We start from the raw sequence: 24,227 nt of genomic DNA on the forward strand, positions 1-24,227 counted from the left end.
ACCAAGTTTGTTTTCTATGTGGATCATCAAGCACTGTTGTATCTGGTAAACAAACCATGCTCCACAGGAAGAATCACACGATGGCTATTGATTCTTCTTGAGTTTGATTTCACTATTGTTGTGAGACATGGCAAAAAACATGTTACGGCTGATCATTTGTCTCGCATACCTAATGGTGAAGCTCCTACGGGGGTTGATGATGACTTACCCTGACACTTCCCTGTTCATGGTGGAGACAATGCCTGAATGGAGTGAGAAGATTGTTAACTTTTTGGTTAATGGCTTTCCACCCAAGGAGCTTCGTAAAGATCTAGCTCGAAAGCTGATCAAAGAATGCGAACCCTATTGCCTGATAGCCGGGACTCTTTATAAAAGAGGAAAGGATGACGTTCTTAGGCGTTGTGCCCGAGAGGATGAGTATCTATACATTTTGCAAGAGGCACATATGGGCGTAGCCGGTGGTCACTTCTCAGGAGACTTAACTGCGCGAAAGATCTTACAATTAGGGTATTGGTGGCCCACTATGTTCCAAGATGCATCACTCTTTGTGAAGGGTTGCGATGAATGCCAACGATACAAGAAACCCCAGTGGAAAGATCAGATGCCCCTACATCCGATCAAAGTAAACCAACCATTTGAAAAGTGGGGTTTAGACTTTGTAGGTCCAATTAGCCCATGTTAAGATTCTAGAAATGGGATTGATCATGGTGAAGGACAATGATTAAGCAACATAATTAAGGTGGATTAAACCACACTAAAAACTCCATGAGAGAGAGAGAGAGAGAGATTGCACACTCAACACTATTCCCTTGTATTGCATATCACAATGAACCATACAATGATATAGGCTCTCTAGCCTTATCCCACTTTACACATCATCATCCATGTGGCAACTCCTTTTTCACTCTTTTGGTCAACTCTCACTCTTTTGGTCAACTCTCACACACCATGCAATATTACATGTGGCATTCCTATCTCACCACAATATCTTGCACCTCTAGGGTGCTTTCCCACATACACACAACACCGTGATTACATCTCTCAACACCCCCTCTTAATCGAGGTGTTCCACAACTCACCCATCATCTATCACCCATATCAATGTAGCATTGCACAAACGCAATCACTACCTCTCAACACTCCCCCTCAATGATACATTGGAGTGTCCATCAACCAAACATGTGTGCCCGTGTCTACCATCTTAGACACCTAGTCCATTTTGAGCCGACTCATCGCTCACAGCGGAACCACTGAGTCCGATTTGAACATGGAAGTTCGGGTGGGATCCAACCCATGCGCATGCACCTCACACGTGCATCGCTCATGCACACATCACGACAACCATTTTGAGCTTCTCGGTGAGCTTGGGTAGGTTACCCTCATACCATGGGTGAATACACATCTCGTTTTGAGCTTTAAACTCGGGTACAATTACCCTCATAATCATGGGTGAAACAAATACAATCCTTTTTATGCGTGTGCAAGGGCAGGGCTCTCGTCTCAAAAAATAATGATCAACATCCACGGCTTTTATCACCAAAGCCGATATTTGCCTATTATTTCAAGGCATAGGAGAGATACAACCACATTTTGGGAAATAAATTTTGAGCCCTCCCATGGTGCTTTTACATGTGACCACCGTCAAATATGGATACCATACATGTGATTTTCCATGCCCATAAAATAAGGACTAAAGTGGCTATGCACCATAGAAATAATGTGGCTAAGGGTCGATTTTTGAGCCACACATTTTTTATTTTAAAAAAATTCTAAAATTCTAATGCACGTTGAATGCTCCGCGTTGAATTTCCTGACACCTTCCTCTCGACTGTTTCTGCACTCGGCTTACCTCTGTAACAGCTATGGCGGGTAGTTCCTACTGTAGTTGCAGTTCACAAAGAGCTCTGATGTGCTTTGCACACAAGCTCTGTAGAGATGGACGAAGTTGGAGCGCTTCCAGTCCAACTCCTTGATGGCCTGCCCCATTAGTTCCTCCGCCTTGCCAAATGCGTACACCTCCACATTGTCGAAGAAGTTGACGCCATACTCTCTGCACTTGCTCATCAGTGCTTTCGCAGCACTTTTCTTGCTTTAAATCTGTTGAACGCAGCACTGGCTCTTTACTTTACAGCATACCTAGTGGAAACCATTCTTCCTGAGTAGCAACACGAGCTTCTAGTTGCGATGATGCTCTGTGCTATGAAGTCTGCCTGATGTTTGTTTGCTTCTGCTGCAGTTTCTCACCACCATGGCTATCTGCTCCAATAGCCATTTCTAAGCTATCCCAATCAGCCCATGTTCCTGCAGGTACTATTTCTTGATCGTTGATGCTGTTGCAATTGCTGCCTTCCTCTCACCTAGACTGTGTTTTGTGCTTCTTCTCCTCATTGACTGTGACTTGCACTCTCCCTTTCTACACCTTCAAGAATGTTTTCAATGAAGATTTGGCCGGGTTGGCAATTTGCCATCTCTACCCCCAAATCTCCCATGAGCCATCATCCATGGCCTATCCCCCAGGCGGGTCATTAGTGTCCACCGCCTCACTAGACGAGCTCGATATCTAGTCCTTGTTTTGAGAATATCGGAAGGGATATTGCTCATTGGTTTTCTCATGGAATGTGGGCAATGTTGGTGAAGTTCTGTGGGAGCTTCACATGGTCGGCACCTCGGGTTTCCTATGGGAAATCCATGTTGAAGGCACCCTTGGAGAAACTACATTGCGAGAGAATCCGCATGCTTGTCAAAGGTGAAGACAAGTGGATTTGGAGCTCGTGTGAGCTCAACATGGTCATTTTGAATATTATGTTCTCTACTCAACACTCAACACACCATATACAAGAATAAGAGTACACACAATATGAAAGGTACTCAACCAAATACATACACGGGTTCTCTATAGTGTGAACCCGACTAAATGAGCTGGCGCTATAACTATGCCAGTCTCTAGAGTGGCTGTCACACAGCCTGTCATCCCACTGGCCGCATATCACCCAAGATCTCACCAACCATGCCAGTGGTGTAAGTGTGGGGCCTATCCCCCAGGCGGGTCATCAGTGTCCACCGCCTCACTAGAGCTCGATATCTCAACACTCCCCCTCGAGCTCAACTCCATCTCATGTACACCAAGCGAAGCCCTGAATCTGCGGAGCTTCTCTGTACCCAATGCTTTGGTGAAGATGTCAGCTACCTGATCCTCTGTGCTGACATAAACAAGGTCAAGGTCTCCTGTCAAGACCTTCTCTCTGACGAAGTGGTAGTGGACCTCTATGTGCTTCGTACGAGCATGAAAGACTGGGTTCCTGGCCAACTGTATACTACTAATGTTGTCACAGAAAATGACAACTTGTCTATCCACTGATAGACCCAAATCTGTAAGTAGCTTTCTCAACCAAGCTACCTCACATGCTGCCATAGCAGCTCCTCTGTACTCGGCCTCCGTACTCGATAGAGCAACCGTAGGCTGCTTCTTGCTGCTCCAAGTCACAGCAGCACTCCCCAAAGAAAACATGAATCCACTGGTAGATCTTCTGTCTGAGATACTACCAGCCCAATCAGCATCTGTGTACCCATGTACACATATCTCTGTCCCAGTCTCATAGAATAGTCCACAATGTAAAGTAGACTTCACATACCTCAGTATGCGTCTCACTGCATCCAAATGCGGTTTCCGTGGAACCTGCATAAACTGACTCACCAACCCAACAGCATAGCTCAAATCTGGTCTGGTGATCGTCATGTAGATCAAACTTCCTACTATGCTCCTGTACATAGTAGGATCCTCCAAGATCTCTCTTGAATCTGCACTCAACTTGCCATTCTGATCCAATGGCACAGAAATAGGCTTACAGCCTGTCATACCATACTTGGACAACATGTCCAAGCCATACTGTCTCTGCAGTAATCCAATACCATGTGGTGACCTAATCACCTCAATGCCCAAGAAATATCTGAGCTCCCCCAGATCCTTCATCTCAAACTTCTATCTAAGCAAGATCTTTACATCAAAGATCTCTGCATCATGGTCCCCCGTAATGATCAAGTCATCTACATAGATGACAACAAGCACAACCCCTCTATCACCATGTCTCACATACAATGAGAAATCTGCATTGGCTACATGAAAGCCAATAGTGACAAGATATTCAGAAATCTTGTCAGACCATGCTCTTGGTGCTTGCTTTAAGCCATACAAGGCTTTCTTCAACCTGCAAACATGCTCGGGGTGACCCACATCCTCATATCCAGGTGGCTGCAACATATACACCTCTTCTTGCAAATCCCCATGCAAGAATGCATTCTTTACATCCATCTGATGTAAAGACCATTGCTTTGATGCAGCCACTGCTATCACAACTCTCACCGTTGCCATCTTGGCAACTGGGCTGAAAGTTTCCTCATAATCAATCCCATATGTCTGTGCATATCCTTTGGCTACCAATCTAGCCTTGTACCTGTTTATGCTTCCATCACTGTTATGTTTAACTTTGTACACCCACTTGCATCCAATGGCTTTCTTGCCTTCAGGCAATTGCACTAAATCCCAAGTCTCATTTCCATATAGTGCATCCATCTCCTCGTCCATGGCTTTCTCCCAACACATATTTCCAACAGCCTCATCAATGCATGTGGGCTCAACAACCTACACAACCTTTGCCATATATGCATAGTGATGTGCCACATAACCATCATATGTAAATCTCTGCACAGGGTTCTTCACTCTCCCTGATCTTCGCAGCTTTTCATTCATGGCTTCCATAGCCTTCTTTACACCAGGTGTTCTCATAGCTGGGATCCCAAGCTCCTCATCAAGGCTCATATCTGAGCCACTAGACTCTCCATCAACATGAGAATGCCCTGCAGAAATGTCAGGCATACCAAGGGGCTCAACCACTTTCTCTTTTCCTTTACGTGATGTACTAATCACATTTGCAGGGCTGGTATTATGACGCAGCCTGCCACTCCATGGTCTATCAACAGACCTACTAGATGAGGACTCTCCTGGTCCACTCAAAGACTGTGATTGCTGACCTGCATTCTGTGCAACCACACTTCCACTCACATCAGCCCCAACAGCTTCTTTTTCAGCAGCATACCAACTGCTCATCTCATCAAAGACAACATCCCTACTTACCCTCAACTCACGTGTAGTAGGGTTATAACACCTGTATCCCTTTTGCTCAAGGGAATATCCAATAAACACACATTTTTCAGCTTTCGGATCCAGCTTGGTTCTCAGCTCATCTGGCACATGCACATATGCAATGCATCCAAAGACTTTCAGATGAGACAAATCTGGTTTTCTGCCAGTAAACCTCTCCTCTGGAGTTACATCATGTATGGCTGCAGTTGGAGTCCTGTTCATGATGTATACTGCTGTAGAAACAGCCTCAGCCCAATAGCAATGTGGCATATTCTTCTCTTCCATCAATGCTCGCGCAATCTCAGCAATGTGCCTGTTTTTCCGCTCAGCAACTCCATTTTGCTGCGGAGTATATCTGCATGTGAACTATCTCCGAATACCATTCTTCTTCAAGAATTCAGAGAACTCATTGGAGAAGTATTCTCCCCCTCCATCTGACCTTAGGCACTTGACATATTTTCCTGTTTGCTTTTCAACCAAAACTCTGAAATTCTGAAAGTGAGTGAAAACCTCACTCTTCTCCTTCATGAAATATACCCACACTTTCCTTGTGTGGTCATCAATGAAAGTGACATAGTACCTGCAGCCTCCCATAGACACGGTCTTCGTAGGACCCCATACATCTGAATGCACAAGATCTAGTGCATTTCTGCTCACATATCTGTTACGTGGAAACACATGCTTTGTTTGCTTCCCAAATTGGCATGCTTCACATATTTTCTGCATACCTTCCACTTTAAATTTTGGCAGCCCTGTCACAATTCCTTTTGTCTGCATAGACTTCAATCTCTGCACATTCACATGACCAATCCTTTTATGCCATATGTCTGTGTCTGCAACAACTCTTGAACCATTTGCAAACATTGCAGCACTCATTTCAGGCATGTCTACATCCAACGTAAACATTCTGCCCACTCTGTTGCCTTTTGCAACCAACCTGCACTTGTCTTTGAAATCTTCAACATAACATCCATCAGGGTTAAACCGAACCTGCAAACCCTGCTCAATCATCTGGCCAACTGAAACCAGATTCTTTGTTATGTTTGGTACATGAAGTACATCTGCAAGGTACTTCACTTTGCCATCCTGCATAGACAATGGCACATCTCCAACGTGGGCAATTGGATGAGCAGTGTCATCCCCTGTTTCCACAAAACCTGGTCTTTCCGGGTTTTTCATCTCCTTGAACCACTCCCCATGACTCGTCATGTGATTCGAAGCGCCTGAATCCACATACCATACATTATCTTTTTGTGCTGCATCAACATTTTCAGACATGGCATTCATGACATGCTGCATAACAAACAACCTTTCATTATCCTCATTATTTCTGCTTGAGGATGCATAGTTGTTTTGATGCACTTTCCCATTTTGTATGTCAGCCTGTTCTTATAACATTCTAACTGCACATGTCCAGTCTTACCACAATAATAGCATTCACGTGCATCATTATATTGCCTTTGCCAATTTCCACGGCCTCTTTGACTCCCCCTGCCTCTGAATTTGCCTCTTCCACCTGCGTGTTGTTGTTGTTGTTGATTCTGGGACTGTTGTTGTTGCTGCTGCTGCTGCTGGCCATAATTCTGATTACCTGTTCGGCCACCTCCTTGACCGCGTCCACGGCCTCCTCTACCTCGTCCTCTTCCTGAACTCGTGTAGAAGGCCTGTTGCTCTAAACTGTTTTTGCTTTGTGAAGACTGTTGGTCTTCACCCAAGTTCTTCTCTTCGATAATCAGCATAGACACCAAATCTGTAAAGTTGGGAATGTTTTCCCGAGTCTGAATAGACGTCTTAAACGCCTTGTATTGTGGCTCGAGACCACGTAGATAGACTTCCACCTTGTCATCATCATCTACTGACACACCAATAGATGCAAGGGATTCCACAATACCCTTTATCTTCAACGCGTAGTCATTCACAGACATGCTCTTTTTCTCCACAGTATGAAGTTCATTCTTCAACTGTATCTTACGTGCCTTGGTATTTGTTTCATAAAGCTTTACCAAGGTGTCCCACGCCTCCTTGGGGGACTTGGCATCCTGAATGTGCCCAATCATGGTGTCCTGTATACTAATGGAAAGCCAATACATAACCTTCCTGGCTCCTTGGTTCCAGTCTTTAAACTCTTTCACATCTGCAGCAGTCGGATTTATATCCGGTATCTCCGGTGCCTCTTCATGCTCACCTTCTATGTAGTCCCAATAACCCTTTCCCATCAGGAAATTCGTCAACCTGAACCTCCAAGCATGGAAGTTATTCTTATCCAGCTTCTCAGCCACAATCTGAGTTATCCCATCATTTGACATCTTGCCAAACACACAACTTTACCAGAAACTGCACTCTGGTTTTTCTGCACAAATGCTGTATTTTCTGCACAGCGGTACTGTAGTACTCTCAAATGTCACAACCAGTGACTTCAATGCACATACATACACCCAATGGCAACTGTAGACCTCTTTGCAGCACCCACAGTGTCTGCACAGTCAATCTGTCTTCCTGCAGTTCTTAAAACAGAGTTCTGCAGAGAATCGATGACTTACCCGCAGTGCTCGAAATCGCCTGCTTTCTGAAAAACGGAGGTCCAGACGCGCCCGAAACGCGTTTTTGTCTCGAAAAGTTTAGTCCGAAGGACTGTATAGTTGCCCTATAGCTTTACTCCCGCGAAGAAAGCTCCTCAATCGGAGATCGTTTGCCGGTGCCTCCCGTAGAGCTCCCAACAAGGGTGTAGTCACCAACACAAATAGGGAAGAGTAGTTGAAGCTCTTACCCTCGTACCACTTCCTGTGGTTCTCTTGCTTGCAGCTCAGCCCTTAGCACGAACCAGGCTCTGATACCATGAAAAGATGCAGGGGGGAAGAGAGCTTGAGCTCTTGCAAGCACACACACACACTCACAAAACCCTAATAGAGAACACACAAGGTGAGAGGCTGAAAATCTTCTTCTTCTCTACTCAACACTCAACACACCATATACAAGAATAAGAGTACACACAATATGAAAGGTACTCAACCAAATACATACACGGGTTCTCTATAGTGTGAACCCGACTAAATGAGCTGGCGCTATAACTATGCCAGTCTCTAGAGTGGCTGTCACACAGCCTGTCATCCCACCGGCCGCATATCACCCAAGATCTCACCAACCATGCCAGTGGTGTAAGTGCGGGGCCTATCCCCCAGGCGGGTCATCAGTGTCCACCGCCTCACTAGAGTTCGATATCTCAACACTTTTCATAAGACAATTCTCCCTTGTATGTATCATGATCCACATCTTATAAGCCTTCAAAATCAAACAAAAGACAATCATATGTCTTCCAAATCAAACTTGATAATGGATCATACAATGCATTCCCCCATGAATCTTCCATGAACCACTCAATGTTTCACCTAATGCATGATCATCCAAGGCATGGTCATCACACGTATCATCAACAAATGAGTCATCATTCCATTGATCATCAACAAATGAGTACTCATACAACATGTCATCAATGACCATGTCCTCACAATCTTGTGTTGTCATATCATGAGCTGAAAATTCCTCAATCAAAGCACTTATGAAATCTATCCAATCATACCCATTTTCAGCTTGAATATCCCTTTTAACTACCACAGATACATTGGTGACTTGTTGCAAAAGATTTGGCAACAAAGTATCTTCATCTTCTTTCTCTCCATAAATTACAGCAAGTGTCTCATCCACTTTAACACCCACAATGTGTGCACAAAGAGCCACACAATCATACTCTATGCAATGACCAAATGTGATAGTGTGAACGGAAGTCCTCTTTTGCATTTTACCAAGCAAAATCTTGCAACATTGAGTGCATAATAGATCTTCTACCCCCACTCAAAGCGAGAGGAAAACCAAGTGTAGGTACCAACACTTCACAAATAGTACTCTTCTTTTTCTTGGCTACACTTGTAGAGGTTTTAAGATCATTCATTACACATTGCCTTCTTCTAATCACTCCCTTTGAGGAAAATAATGTTTGACTAGTGTTTCGTCATATACATCAACTTGATGCATAAGTATATCATTCTTATTTGTCCTACCTTGTTGCATAGGAGTCCTCAATGCACTTGTCCCCTCTTGAGCTCTTTGTCTCCTTGTATCAAAGATATCTTTCCTAGAGGACATCCAAGTGCTCATTTCTCCTCTACCACTAGGCATTGACAATTCATAGCTCCTTGCGTGCATTGCATCAACATCCTCTTCATCAATATCCTCATCAATTGATAATTTCATGTAAGTATTGACAAATTCAGCCACATCTTTGTACTCTTTCTTAATGAAATTAGGAATTTCCATCCACATATCATAAGCTTTCCTATGCCTTTTGGGCCATCATCATGCTTAAGTTGACCCATTGGTTGGGCTAACTTTTCTCCCACCACTCCAATTCTTGTAACCATAGTGTCAAATTTTGCATTCATTTCCATCAACATTTAGATAATGGTGTCATTTGAGGCGGATTGTGAGGATTGGGAGGTATGCTTGGAGGCACTTCCAATATTCACTCCTCCTTCAACCTCTCTCAAAGGTTTCCCCAAAGCCTCCTCATGTTCTACCATCACCTCCTCTTCCATGCCTTTCGTGACCAATGATAGCTTATGGGGCTTTCTGACCACCATAATGGACTGTTTTGGGAAAATTTCCAAAAAGTGGAGCCAGGGTTATCCGACTTTTGAACAAACTAAGGCTCTATATAAAGGTAATGAGATGAGAAATAAGCCTATATGATTAGTTTAAGTTTAGTCCGAGCCCTAATACTCTCTGTTTTAGTTTTTTTATGAAACAAGCTTTTACCAAAAATGGGCCGTAACTCCATTCTCAAAAGTCCAATTTGAGCAATATTGACTCACTTTTGGAAATTTTTTACCATAACTTTGTTGCATTTGGAATCTGATCTCAATCAATAACCTAATCAAATGCAATCAAAGAGATCAACTATGCATCCTTGCATAACCATATTGTGAACCATTGATTGCCAAGTGCATTGCCAAGTGTCCTTGAAACCATTGCCACTTGATTGGATTGAGGGAAATTGGTGCAGAGGTTTTGATGTAAGTCGGTGTAGAGCTTTTACTTGCCGATCTCTCGGCCAAGCCTTCTCACCCTCTTACCAAAGTTTAAAATCCAATGGCAAGAGTTGAGGCCATGTCTTCACTCCATGTACCTAATCCTCTGATGTACCACTTTTCCAAGGTACTCATGGCACACTGGATTCAAGACATTCTCCCTTTGGCCTCTCCACCAATTGCCTAGGTACCTCACCACATAACTAGCTTTCTAATAGTGCAAGAATCAATGAAAAGCATAGAAATGGATGAGAGCATAAGAGACATACCAATGGCATTTATAGGGCATGCCAATCATTACAACTCATATATCCATTGCATTTTGATCCAAAATCATTAGCAAACTCTTGTATAATTCTTAAAGCCAATTTGACATTATCACTATCAGCTTTCAAAAAAAGTTAAGAGTCGTCTACAAAGCACTGAATGACCAGTTGCTCTCCATTTCTCAACTTTAACCCAGTTACCCTCCCCTTAGCAGAGGCATGTTCTAATGCCACAATCAGGGGGTGAGAAGTAATAGCAAATAACAAGGGGGCAAGGGGACAACCCTGTCTAATGGATCTGTTTATCTCAAACCCCCCAACAACCCTTCCATTTAATAATAGATTGAATTTTCCTCCCAAGGTAAGGGTGAATATGCAAGAGGCCGTTCTGAAGCCAAACCCCATTTTTTCCATCACTCTAACCACAAATGACCAATGAACCCTATCGTAAGCCTTTTCTAAGTCAAGCTGTAAAAGAATGCACTTTTGCTTAGTCCTCATCAGGGGGCCACATCTCTCCCCAGCATAGTTGCATAAATATTATCATATATAGACCTTCCCTTTATAAAACCATGCTGTTTCTCAGATATGATCTCCTAAAGGGCAGGAGTAATTCTAATGGCAATAATTTTGGCCAAGCTTTTGTAAATAATAGTTAGCAATGTTATAGGCCTCCAATGATTAAACTTGTCACATGCATTCTACTTAGGAATAAGGTTCACCAACCCTTCCTTTAAGTCCTTATCTAGATTGCCTGATTTAAAATCATTTCTGCACATCCTCCAAACAAATTCCTTTAGAGAGGGCCAGAAAGCAATGAAAAAATCCATAGAGAGCCAATCCCATCCATGACATTCCTCTCTCCCCAGCTTTATAAGGGCATCCCAACATTCCTCTAATATCCGTTTCATGCTATTTAGCCCTATCATGGTCCACCAATGATTAAACCTATCACAGGAATTCCACTTAGGAATGAGCTTCACCAACCCTTCCTTCAAGTCCTTATCCAGATTGCCTGATTTAAAAGCATTTCTACACAACCTCCAAACAAATTCCTTTAGAGAGGGCCAGAAATCAATGAAAAACTCCACAGATAGCCCATCCCATCCAAGAGATTTCTCTCTCCCCAGCTTTATAAGGGCATCCCAGCATTCCCTAATTCTATATCCCTTTCAAGCCATTTAGCCTGATCAGGATCCCAGCCTCCTGTTAACTTGCTCTAGCAATTTGGTCTCAGCTTTTGGAATCTTCTGGATGAATAGTCTTCCTTAAGACTGAGGGTTGCCCCCAGATATTCAACAGATTTTTTGGCTATTAACCTCAAGCATTTTATCTCCTGTCTATTTTCATCCAGAATCCTACCTACTATCACCTCCTTGTCTTTCAACTTTTCAGCCAGTTTAAACAAGTACCCATTTGGTTTCCTCTTGTTGTTGAAAGTTTTCCATTTATACCTGATTTCCTCCCTCTTGGATCATTTATCATCTTCACTCTTTAGCCCAGCTTGACACTTGAAATACCAAGTTGTCTCTTCAGCAAAAGTGGTTTCCCAACCTGCATCTTTTTTTGTAGAGATTCTAAGAGATCTCGCCACCTCTTTCTTTCCTATCTTCTTTCTTTCCTATCTTCTTTCCTCAGCTCTCAATTTCCAAACACCCCTAATTATTCCTTGCATTTCATTGGCAAAAGTCCTCTAAGAGCCTTGCAAGTTACCTCTCCTTTTAAGTCTCTCTATTTCCTATTCAGTCTCATTGACAAATAGATTATCCTTCAGAAGTAAGTTATTTACCCTTAGTTTCCTAGGAGTTAAAGGTTGTATGTGGACTGTTAAGGGGATAAGAAGAAGAGCACTTTTTGGAGTCCGATCAATGAGTGGGTACCTCAAAATGTCTGTGGACTCCAGCATTGCATTGTCTGATCACATGCCCCTCAAATGGGGACCAATGCCTCTTTCTAAGGGGAGAGCTCGTTTGGTGCTTGATTTGTAGTAGAATCATACAAGTATAGAATGTCCACATTCAAGGGCTCAACCTTTGATGTATTGTGCACATTGTATGCAGTTAGAAAATCATGGCACCAATATGTGCCAATACCCACCATGATGACCACAAAAATCATCACAATTTTCATAACTACCTATATTAAGACCTCCCTTGGCATTACCAGCACCCCTTATCCATGGGAATATTTAGGGAACTTAAGTTTCTAACATGCAAAACCAATCTAATGGGATGTATAGGTTACCTGATGTACCTATACCACTGCTAGTATTTCCATCATAACCACTAGTATTTCCATCATAACCACTGCTAGTATTTCCATCATAACCACTAGTACCTAGGATTTGTTGGATGATGGAGATTACTCTAGGGAGTTGACATGATAAACTTTGGCCTCAATAAGTGTTATATGCACATTATGTGTGCATATACTAGGAGGCGAACCCACATTATGTGTGCATATACTAGGAGGCGAACCCACATTAGGCTTGTGAGCATGGGAGCAGGGACTTGAGGGCCCTCCTATATAATAGGGGCATGGGGCACACTCAAGGGAGGCCAAGGCTATGTTATCTTGAGGCTTAGGCTATGGTCTCTTGATGTTATCTTGAGGCTAGGTTATGTTATGTTCGTATTCATAATAGGCAATGAAATCACACCCATAATAGGCAATGATGGGTGTGATTGCATTGCCTATTATGGGTGTGATTTCATCTTGTCATGATTCCGCAACATGATTCCATTGCCTATAATGGTCATGATTATGTCTCCATTGTGATTATGTGGTGTGATTGAGTGGCATGATTGCATGGCATGATTAAGCAACGTAGATCATTTCCTTTAATGGCCATGATTTTGTCCAATCGTGATTTCATGATGTGATTCCTTGGCTGTGATTTTTGCCTATGATTGTTCTGTATTTACATCATTGGAACCTTCTTTAAACCCGACTATTTCTTAATTGGCTACATGCATGTTCCTTTGCCTACACCATTGTTTTTGCTCAGATCCCTTGAGATAAACCAGAGAATAAACATTTGAATATACTAGTTAAAAACATTCACTCTGACCTGGCTGATTGGGCCGTGGTATTGCAAGGTTTGTTATCCACTATGATGACCAAGAAAAATTCCTCTCACATGGCCTAGGGCATGTGCATTCCAACACCGAACATTTAAACACAAAAAGTGGGGAAGCTCCTACTAGCCTATAATTCAAGAGGCTGAATTGTTGCTCAGTTTTTGCAGCACAGTGGTGTTTGACTCCAAATATGCATTGAGGATAGTACCCCAACAAAGCATAAGGCCAAACGGAAGCCCATCAAGCAAAATATCATGTATTTGGGGGATTACATTGACCGGGTGCAGGGGATTACATTGACAGGGTGCAGGGGATCATATTGCTTGATGAGGAGAAAATGCAGAACAAGAAGATGTACTTCTGGTACCACTCACCGCAATGCATGTGTATATGCTTAAGGACAAGAATGTCCAAGAAAAGCTGCAAAGGATATGCTAAAGCAATTGATTTTCATGTCAACTTTATGCAGAGTATTTGGCAACATATGATCAAGGTACTAAAAGAGGTATGGTAAAACCCACCCTAAATGGAACCAAAGTGCCTATCCTGGTTATAGAACAGTTCATATGAGATACTTTATAGTTACCAAAAGGGGGAAAGGACCACCTATTTCAGCAAAAAGAACATGGATTACAAAGACATCTGCAAGCCGGGATGAACCACTTAGAGACCTTTCACCACCCATCGGATAATAGAAAAATGAATCAGTATATGGGCTTTTGTGCAGTAGTTATCACCAACAAAAATGATTTGATGAATAAAATCAATATGGTTGTGAGGCAGGCAGAACTACAATAAAAACTCGAGGAGAAACAAAGAAAAAAGAAGGGACAAGAGGCCAAACAAAGGATGAAGCATACACCAAGGCCATCATGGATTTTGACACAATAATAGTGCAAATATCAGCTCCCACGAAAATGCTACCTGCCAAAATAGCACCATAAGCCTCATTACCACCACAAATATCCTTGCTAGTGTTAAACACAATTATTTATTTACCCATTGGCAAAAGAACTCGAAAGTTCATAAGCACCAAAGCATGACCATCAACATCCTTCTAGGTTTATCTCTAGATATGGAAGCCACAGTGGGCGGAAGCTTGGTCCATGTTACAGCTCATCACCTCGATTTCCCTTGAAAGGTGCAAGCCCATTAAGTTTTCCTCTAACACAATTAAGCCAAACTTGTTCAACCAAAAGAAGAAAAAAACTACAAGCGTTTATAGAGGCTCCCACTACGTTTTAGGTACCCCTACAAAACACTAATTGCTTCATTTACTATGAAGCCTTCTTCCTTCTGGAGGAATAATGGCCATTGAGAATTCTCTCAGTATCAACAACAACAATATCAAGATTCTCAATTCTCCCCCACAACAAAGTCTTCTGCTCAATCACAACAAGGATGTAAATAACATCTCAAGGAGGAGGGAATGTTAACTCACTTTTAGATTATAAATCCCACCAATATTCTACGTCAAAGAGCAAAGAAGGAGAGAATGTTAACTCATTTTTAGATTATAACTCCCACGATGTCCAAATTTATAACTTGGATGGGAGTTCATAATGGTTTGATAGAATACTTCTGGCATTTCTTGCTCTAGGAGCATGTGGTAGCAAGCTAGGATGAATCCTCTATGAATTTACTTCATGCATGTATTATGAGATTAAGCATTTCACTCATCGACCATAGTTTAAGTGTGTATAAACACTTATGAGCCTTACGCACTTTGTCGACCATATAAGTGTGTATGAACACTAATGAGCCTTGGGTGCTCTATAGACCATAGTTTGTGTGTGAACACTTATGGCCTTCTATATAAGTCACTTGTCTCTTATAATACAAGACACTCTCCCATTGTGCGATTGAGTCTTTCTCTTGCTTATCTACTCTATCCTTATGCTTGTGTAGGTACCATAAGTGTGTGAAATAGGAGTGTGGCTACCTAGGGGACTACAACCAAGCCGATGTTGGTTGTTCTCACTTTCTCTTGTGAATGTGTTTCTAGGAGAGACCTAAACAAGCCATAACAAGTGGATGCTAGCACCAAGATGAGGGTAGTAGTGGGCATGGGCCTTGGTATTAATAGTGAATATAGCATTGACAACATGCCCATTAGATCCTTGTTGAGTGGGAAACACCTATAGGGGGGCTATTTGCAAAGGTAATGCAATCCAACACCCCTCTAGTATCATTCAAGAGTTTAGATCTTAGCCTTATAACCAATGCTTGGGAAAGCCAATAGCCCTACACCTTCAGGTGTCATTCATTCCTTTTTAGTTTAGCCATAATCCTCCTCCCCCCCCTACACACACACACACACACACACTTTCGTACATACAAACACAAAATATGTTTATGATGTGTGTATATTTATGGATGCATATACATTGTATGCATGAAAGTGTTTATGATGTGTGTATTTGAATATTTATGCAGGGATGTATAAATATTCAAATCATAAACACCAATGTGTTTATGATGTGTGTACATGCATGGATGTATAAATATTCAAATCAAAGAGATTAAGTTTCCACTTGTAGAATCAATGCCCTTAATCTATAAGTCATGAAGTCATCTCTCATGCTAGTGAGAGATGATGATTATCATTATTGGTTAAGTATGCATTCGGATAAATAATTTGGTAACTAGTATTCAATTTATCATGAAAATTTGGTCCACGAAGAATAAATAGATAAGATTTTTCTTGTAAGAAAAAAAAGGAGAGAGCTCGCTTTGCTTGAAGCATAAAAACTTGTTGGCATTCACAATTTCAAGAGGGATCTTACCTAAGAGGTGGTTGGTAACCACGTTCAAATAGAGTTAGTTTGCTCCCCACAAAGGTTTTCATCACACGAGTTACACACTCCCATCAATAATTCACTTTTTCTTGAACTTTGCAATAGTGTATTGCTCACCTCCTGAGTGCAAAGCCAAGAAACATGGGTGCCCCTTGCATGTGTTAGCTCATAGCTCACCTCATTGTTCACTATAAGGCTCAAGTGACTCTCTGCCCCACCAAGAATCCTAGCTCTGCAAAAGTGTATGTCACAGTTGAGTGCAAGGCCCATATTGCACAGAGCAAGGGAGGCCCTTCTGATTCCTGAAATTTGGAGGTACGGGGGTTTGAAAAGGAGCCTAGAGGCTGCAGGGGCGGGAACTTCAAGGAGGGAGGCACCACTAGCCTAGAGTCTGGGCTCAGGGGTAGGGGAGTTATAAGATACTAGTAGCATGGCCCGTCCCTGATGGGCAAGAGTATTCTTGCATGCATTAAAACAAAAGGCTCGTCATCGGGGCTGAGTAGAGATAAGCCTTATATTTGAAGCCCATTTTGGACCTCATGGTCCTCAACTTGCCAACCTATATATGAGCACACCATGCTTGCCATATATATCCATGTAGGAGCTCCTAAAGCACTTACATTTCTTTGAATAAAGCACCATACTTGGCATAAATATACATCAACCCAATATAGTGGTGACAATCTTAACACACCTGAACAAAGCATTAAAACAATCTTCGGGCAACTAGATTATCTCTCCTTGGAAGCCTATACTCCTCGCCTCCATCTGTATTTAAGATAAAAACATTAGATATTACAAGGTATAATTTTCGAAGTTAAAAAAAAGAGGAAAAAGATAAAACCTTATAAAACTCATTTGGTGGATCAATATTTGAGACGAATGGCGTTTGAACGAAATTGAAGATAGCAAATCGAAAAATTATGTAATGTCCAGTGCCTATGCACCGAAAATCTAACTTATTAGGCTTTTCATAGTCTACAAACATTACATGTACATGAAGCTGATCTGCAATCTTTTGCCAACTTAGATTGTAAATTCCAAGGAGCCCAAAGCCCTCATCATAAGTGTCTCGACCATATAAACCTAGCAATAATCTAGGTTCTAAGAATTAAAGATATTCCCTGTTTGCAAAAAGAATGTATAAATAATAAGTAATTTTTTTTAAAATAAAATGCAAAAGCTACATAAAAAGTAAGTTTTAATATATATCGTAAAACACCGGTGCTCTCTAATAGTTCAATAATTAGAGATGTTGTTGCTTGTCCTTTCCAAAATGGAGGGTCTATAATTGAGCCATGAATATTAAATAGATTATGGAAAACAATGATGCTTATATCATAGCAACCGCGAGAAAAATACCTTCAATATTAAATAGATTATGGAAAACAATGATGCTTATATCATAGCAACCGCGAGAAAAATACCTTCAATATCTTGTCCATCACCATAAACAAATGAAAATGATCTCCTTGCCACATTCATTCTAAGTAATATACATGTGATATCAAATATGACACTAATCATTTACATAAGACTTTAAGGTCAATCTCCCTCTCTCTCTCTCTCTCAGCCTAAAAGGAATATCAATCAACTTCAAAGAATGCACACTTATTGAAACACAACATAGATTGCACATGTCACATCTTTGCAAACATTCTCCTTTCAAATGCTTACTTCATTGATACAGAGATATCTATAAATGTAGTCTTGCGTTTGTAGGCTACTGTATCAATAGCTCGTTCTCTACCTTTTGGGCATAAATTACATTTACATTCTTCTGCATGCCATTTGCAATACCTCTTTGTAGACAACATTGGTTGTGAAGACTTCGTTTGAGCCTTCTATGCTACTTTCGTTTTCCAAAGTATGCTTTACACACACTTTCACAGCATCAAAGATGATCTAACACGTGACATAGCAACATACAATTGTCCATGTGTGAATACTTGTGTGGCCAAATAAAGTCTCAACACACTCAATGTTTGTCCTTGGGACTTATTTATTGACATACCAAAAGCTAACCTCATAGAAAATTGTCTCCTTCTCATGTCAATATGCAATTGAAGCATAGTTAGTATGAATGTTATCCTGGGAATAAAGACCCTGTATCCAATGTTTGTACCTGTAATCATTTCTTCTTCTATTACCTTTGAGTTAAATTGCTTGCATATCAATCTGGTACTATTACAAAGTCCCCACCGAGGGTCCAAGTTGCGAAGTAGCATGATAGGAGCATTAGTCTTTAAAAGCAAGTGGTGAGGAGGGTAGCCACCACATAAGTTTAAATTGTTTAAGTACTCAATTGGATACAATATTCTGTCATTCTCAGAAAAAACAACTGAATTTGCACTGAGGTATTCTCTTTCAAGACTGGGTAATGCACTTAAGACCAGTTCATTAATCTCATCAACCTCTAGATTTCGTGGTGCAAGAATAGCACGGTCTTTGAAGAAGCATGCATAATTCGCCACTCTTTGAAGATCTTTATATACTCATTCTACCAAGCTCAAAAGGGAATTCCTATGGATCAACATTCGTGGTGGAATTTCCACTCTGCCTTGATCAATTGTCATGATGGTCTATAGAGCCATCTCCAATTTGTAAAGTACATTTGACAAATTCTAGTTCGTACAATCATAAACACTATGTCTGACCCGCATGTTTTGGGTGAGATTTAAAACATTCACATATCTCTAAATATGTTACTGACAAAATATTGCATCAATAATATCCTCACGCGATCCCTTTGACACAATAGGTAAGATTTGCCTGAAGTCACCACCAAAGAGTATAACTTTCTCACCAAATTTCTACTATTTTAGTGTTTAACCTTCACAAGAAGTATTTTACTATTGTTTGAGTCTTGAGGCTTTTAATGTTGACAATTGGCAATGTGGACCACTCGGCACAGCGGGCACATACATGACACTAGTTTAGGTGTCTCAAAAAATCTATTTTAAAAATATTGAAGCAAAGTCATGTCTTCATTTGCTCTTATTCTTGAAAGTCTAACACAATATATTTAATGGAAATGCAAAAAAACATTTTGGTGCATTATTTATTTGGCCATGGACTTCTTGCTTTTGAAAGCCATTTTATCATGCCTTAAGTTTATTTTGCATGCTAAATTTTTGAAGGACTTTATATGAAGGTTCTTTGTTTGCGAGAAGATATATATATCAGCTCACAACACATACCCACGTCGCGCAGCCTGATGGCATCGAACGTGGGTCCTCGCAGTAGGACCCAACCGTTCTACCAACTCATCTACGCGCCCATGGGCTAACTTTATATGAAGGTTCTACAAGGACTCGCACTCTTCCTTCCCTTCTCTATGTGAGGTGGGATTTCTATCCGAAGGGACTTGGTGCCCAAGGGGTATGCTGTACGTGCCTACCCGGTACGTGAGTGCGTTTCTAGGGTGCCTACCATGGGTCCATGCCTTGCCTCTCCTAGCACTTCCTCCCCATATAGATGCAATATATTCGGGGCGGGCTAGCATACCGTACGTGCCTACCCGGTGCGTGAGTGCGTTTCTAGGGTGCCTACCATGGGTCCATGCCTTGCCTCTCCTAGCACTTCCTCTCAATATAGATGCAATATATTCGGGACGGGCTAGCATACCCCTCGGGCACCGATAGAAATCCCATGTCACACTGTACCCCCCCTCTCTCTCTCTCACTCTACAAAGACCCCTCTCACTCTACAAAGAGAAGATTTTGCAAGCTTCTGAACGAAGCTAAGAAGATGAGGCTGCTCTCAAAGCTGTCTTCCAGGGATAGTAGCCCATTTGGCCTGCACCAATCTAATCCTGCTCAACAGCTCCTTCGCTGTTATTTTCATGCATCTCCTCGAAGGAAGGTCCGGCCGGAGCCGAAGACGGACAAGGAGAGGGCGAAGCTGGGCCTGCCTCTGCGGGAGCCATGGTTCGAGACAAAACCCTTTGAAGAAAAAAGGAAGAATTTTATTCTGCGCTTGAAGGAGGTGCTCAAGGGGCAACCCAACCACAAAATCCAAGTAGCCGATTTAGGGCAAATGCGTGAAGAGCTCGACATTGTCAGAAATGGAAAATCCAGGAAAATTGCAACCCATGTGCGCAGGTTCCTTCCAGCCTTCCACCTCCGCACAGTTTACACCCACAACAACAACAAGAAGACCTGGTGTAGCTTCTCTGCAGAAGCCCAGAAGCTTCTCGAAGAGGAATCGCAGATCTTGCAGGCCTCTGAACCTCATCTTGTTCAGAAGCTTCGTAAGGTCTTGATGATTTCTGTGAAGAACCGGCTTCCTGTTGATACCATCAACCTGGTAAGCGAGTCCCTTGGCTTGCCCTTTGATTTCAGAGAGAGCTTGGTGAATAAATACCCTGATGTTTTCTTCGTTAAAGAGAGGAAGGGTCGCCTTTACCTTGAGCTCCGTGCTTGGGATGAAACGCTGGCTGTCTCTGCTCTCGAAAGAAATGCTCAGATGCAGCAGGGAGGCCATGGAGGTAAATCCCCAAAGAGAGGGAAGAAACAGGGAAGCAAAAGCCTTGCTGTCTCTGCAAGTGAAAGGGAAGGTGATGAACAGGAAATCTTGACAAGGGAAGGCCAGGAGCAGGAAACCCAAACAAGGGAAGGCCATGAACAGGAAATCCTCAGCAGGGAAGGTAATGAACAGGAAACCCTATCTGCATCCGACCTTGAATCAGAAGGTCATCAACCGGAAACCCTAGCTATTCTTGACCTCAAATCAGAAGGCCATCAGCACGAAAACCTAACTGTGTCTGTCCTTAAATCAGAAGACCATCAGCTGGAAATCCTTGCTGTGTCTGACCTTGGAACAGACGCTCATCAACATGAAACCCCGGCTACATCTGACCTTGAATCCGAAGTGCATCAGCATCTGTCTGACCTTGAAGCAGAAACATATCAACAGGAAACCCTAGCACTGTCTGACCATGAAGCAGAAACACATCAACAAGAAACCCTAGCTTTGTCTGACATTGAATCAGAAACACATCAACAGGAAATCCTAGCACTTTCTGACGTTGAAGCAGAAGCTCATCAGCAGGAAACCCTAGCTCTGTCTGGTTTTGAAACAGACATTCATCAACAGGAAAAACTAGCTGTGTCTGACCTGGCATCCAATGTTCATCATCAGGAGACCCTAACTGTATGTGACCTTAAAGCAGAAGCTCATGAAGATGACACCTTAGCTTTTTCTGACCTGGAAACAGAAGTTAATGAACATGAAATCCTAGCCTTTTCTGACCTTGAAACAGAAGTTCAACATCAAGAAAGCCTCAGAGAGAATACCCAAGCTGTTTCCGGATTTCCAAGAAAAGCTTGGCAACAGGAAACTCTTGCTGGCAGTTCTGTATCCAATATATTTGCAGATGATGTGAAATCTTATCATGGCAACACAAAAGATCAACAACAGGAGGTAAGCAGCCATGAGAATTCTGCTTACCTGCTGCGTTTCCCATGGAAGAACAAAAAGGGTCTTCAGCCTAGACAGAAGCGTGCAGAGGAGATCGAAGCCTTTCAATCTGCATCGTACATTCCACCTTACAAGAACTCTCGTGATCTCCAGCTTCCTCTCAACTCTCTGGCAGCCGAGAAGTTTGCAGTTGCTGTGCTTCATGAGTTTCTTAGCCTTACTTTAGAAAAAAGGGCTACGCTGCAGCAGTTGGAGCAGCTTCAGAGGGCATACCGCCTGCCTGAGAACTTACTAGATTTTTTACTAAGATATGATGGCATATTCTATGTGGTTCGGGGAGTAACCAAGTCCCATGTGTTCCTCAAAGAAGCGTACAAGGAATCATGTTTGGTTGAAAAGGAACCTCTGGTTCTGTGGCAGCAGCGCTTTGTGGAGCTTGCTCTCAGCGGTCAACAATCCGATACCTCCAAAGATCATATGGGTACTGAAAATAAGGAACCTGTTTTGAAAGGATACTATGCATATAAGGATTTGAAAGGATACTTTGGCAATGAGGGGTGTAAGATAAGAGTTTGAAGCAGACCTCAGTCAAATTATGGAAGTTGAGGACTAAGCAGTGATATCTCATCGACTGCTTACTCGCAGACATCAGAACACCTGGTAGGCTTCCTTCTTTTCTCTCCTCTTTTTTTTATATGCACGAGGTTGGGCTTTTTCACCTGTGATTTGATTTGACGAGGACATGTTGTAATTTAGGTTCATCAAAGTTACTATCTTGTCAAACTTTCGTGAAGCGGTCAACTTGATCCTTGGCAACCCACACCCGGCATGTGGGGGTTGGTTTGGGGGGGTTGATGTTCAAGTGATGACTATGTGCAGATGCCTCAAATGGCAGTTTTTTCACTACATAAATGGTAAAATGAAGTGCTCTAAGCCTTGTATTACCCATGGTGCTGATTGGTGCAGAAACACGATTAGCATTTCAGTTTTTGGCACATGACAATATGTGAAGTTACAAGATTTCGTGCCATCTGCGCATAGCTAGAAGTTTCCACCATGAGAAAATCTGGAAGGTGACTTATGAATGCGATCTCACATTGAAAGCGTGAACTACCAACACTGCTGGATAGCTGTTTTGCTTATCAGAGTCAGCAGGCGTTACACATCTGCACTAAGGGTACAGTGCCACCAGCAGGGTCCTAGTCCCACTCGCCAGCCTTCTCTAAAGGATTTTTTTTTTTTTTTTTTTTTTTTGGGGGGGGGGGAGCTGAATGCCCGGTGGCCTTGCATTCGTCTGAGAAGCCCCCATCCAATTGGAAGGGCAGCCAACCATTACGTCGGGTGTGGGAATGTGATCTGTAAATATGTTGTCCTGCTATTTGCCATTTCTACCAGTTGTGCAAAGCCATATCCACCCAGTTTCTAGTTACATTACGGCTCCCCCTTGATGGCTCCCCCTCCATGCATTGGTATTGCAAATATGAAGAAGCTGCTTTTGAGATTTGATTGAGCTCCATCTAAAGCTGTGTTTGTATGCACTCACTTAAAACGGTGCTTTATTTTGTTGCAAAATACCTCAATCACAATCTTCTTACATTATTGAACGTAGCATAGGGTTATTGAAATAATTATTCTTCTGTTTCATTCTTGTGCTCCATGTATGCAGCTCGTGGCTAATTTTTAGTTCCAATGGAGTCGTGGAAGGGTGTGTTTCTTTGTTAGGATAAGGTGGGCAAATAAAAGTACACCGTAAGGTGTGTGTTTCTTAGTTGCAATGGAGGAGTTGTGGAAGGTGTGTTTCTTTGTTGGGGTAAGGTGGGAAAATTAAGTACACCCAAAGTACAGTCCCCTCCCACCAAAATAAAGCTATGTCATGTGAATGGAGGTGGTAGTGTGGATAGGAATTTATATCAGTCATTCAAAGCCATCTTGGTGGGTGTATGCTACGCGGTCATGCGCTGTTGTTGAGGTCTAATTTGCTGGGATACTTTACTCATTAAGTTGTGTAAGCCACTGAGTTGTGTAAGCTGTTGTTGAGGTCTAATTTGCTGGGATACTTCACTCATTGAGTTGTATAAACCACTGAGCTGTGTAAGCTATGTAAAGTTATTTGAGGTCTAATTGAGGGATACTTCACTCATTGAGTAAGCTGTTGTTGAGGTCTAATTTGTTGGGATACTTCACTCATTGAGTTTTATAAACCACTGAGCTGTGTAAGCTATGTAAAGTTATTTGAATACTTTACCCGTTGAGTTTTATAAGCTATAATTGAGACCTTTGCTACCCACTCAGGAACTATCACTCTCTTAAACTCAAAATTCAAATCGTTGCTTAAATATCAAAAGAGAAGGATCCATATTTATATATGGACCAAGAAGCAATCGAAAATGTGATCATAGTATCTGGATTGTGCTAGTTTTTTATGTCTCCATCTAATTTTA

At 42.1% G+C, this 24,227-nt stretch overlaps 1 protein-coding gene across 3 annotated transcripts; it reads left to right on the plus strand.

Moving 5' to 3' along the window:
* The first annotated feature begins 20,069 nt into the window (after positions 1-20,069).
* On the plus strand, positions 20,070-23,786 carry LOC147632764 (uncharacterized). Of its 3 annotated transcripts, none has more exons than XM_086807618.1 (2): positions 20,070-22,446; positions 23,453-23,786. In XM_086807618.1, the coding sequence occupies exon 1, from the start codon at positions 20,116-20,118 to the stop codon at positions 22,360-22,362; it is 2,247 nt and encodes a 748-aa protein (XP_086663744.1). In that variant the 5' UTR covers positions 20,070-20,115; the 3' UTR covers positions 22,363-22,446; positions 23,453-23,786. The 3 variants fall into 3 exon arrangements, with proteins under 3 accessions (XP_086663744.1, XP_086663742.1, XP_086663743.1); XM_086807616.1 differs by lacking the exon at positions 23,453-23,786 and adding an exon at positions 22,543-23,287; XM_086807617.1 differs by lacking the exon at positions 23,453-23,786 and adding an exon at positions 22,753-23,287.
* The last annotated feature ends 441 nt before the right edge of the window (positions 23,787-24,227 follow it).

This window comes from Cibotium barometz, chromosome 13, assembly GCF_041138505.1.
Source record: "Cibotium barometz isolate CiBa-2024 chromosome 13, ASM4113850v1, whole genome shotgun sequence".
In the NCBI taxonomy this organism is placed as follows: Eukaryota; Viridiplantae; Streptophyta; class Polypodiopsida; order Cyatheales; family Cibotiaceae; genus Cibotium; species Cibotium barometz.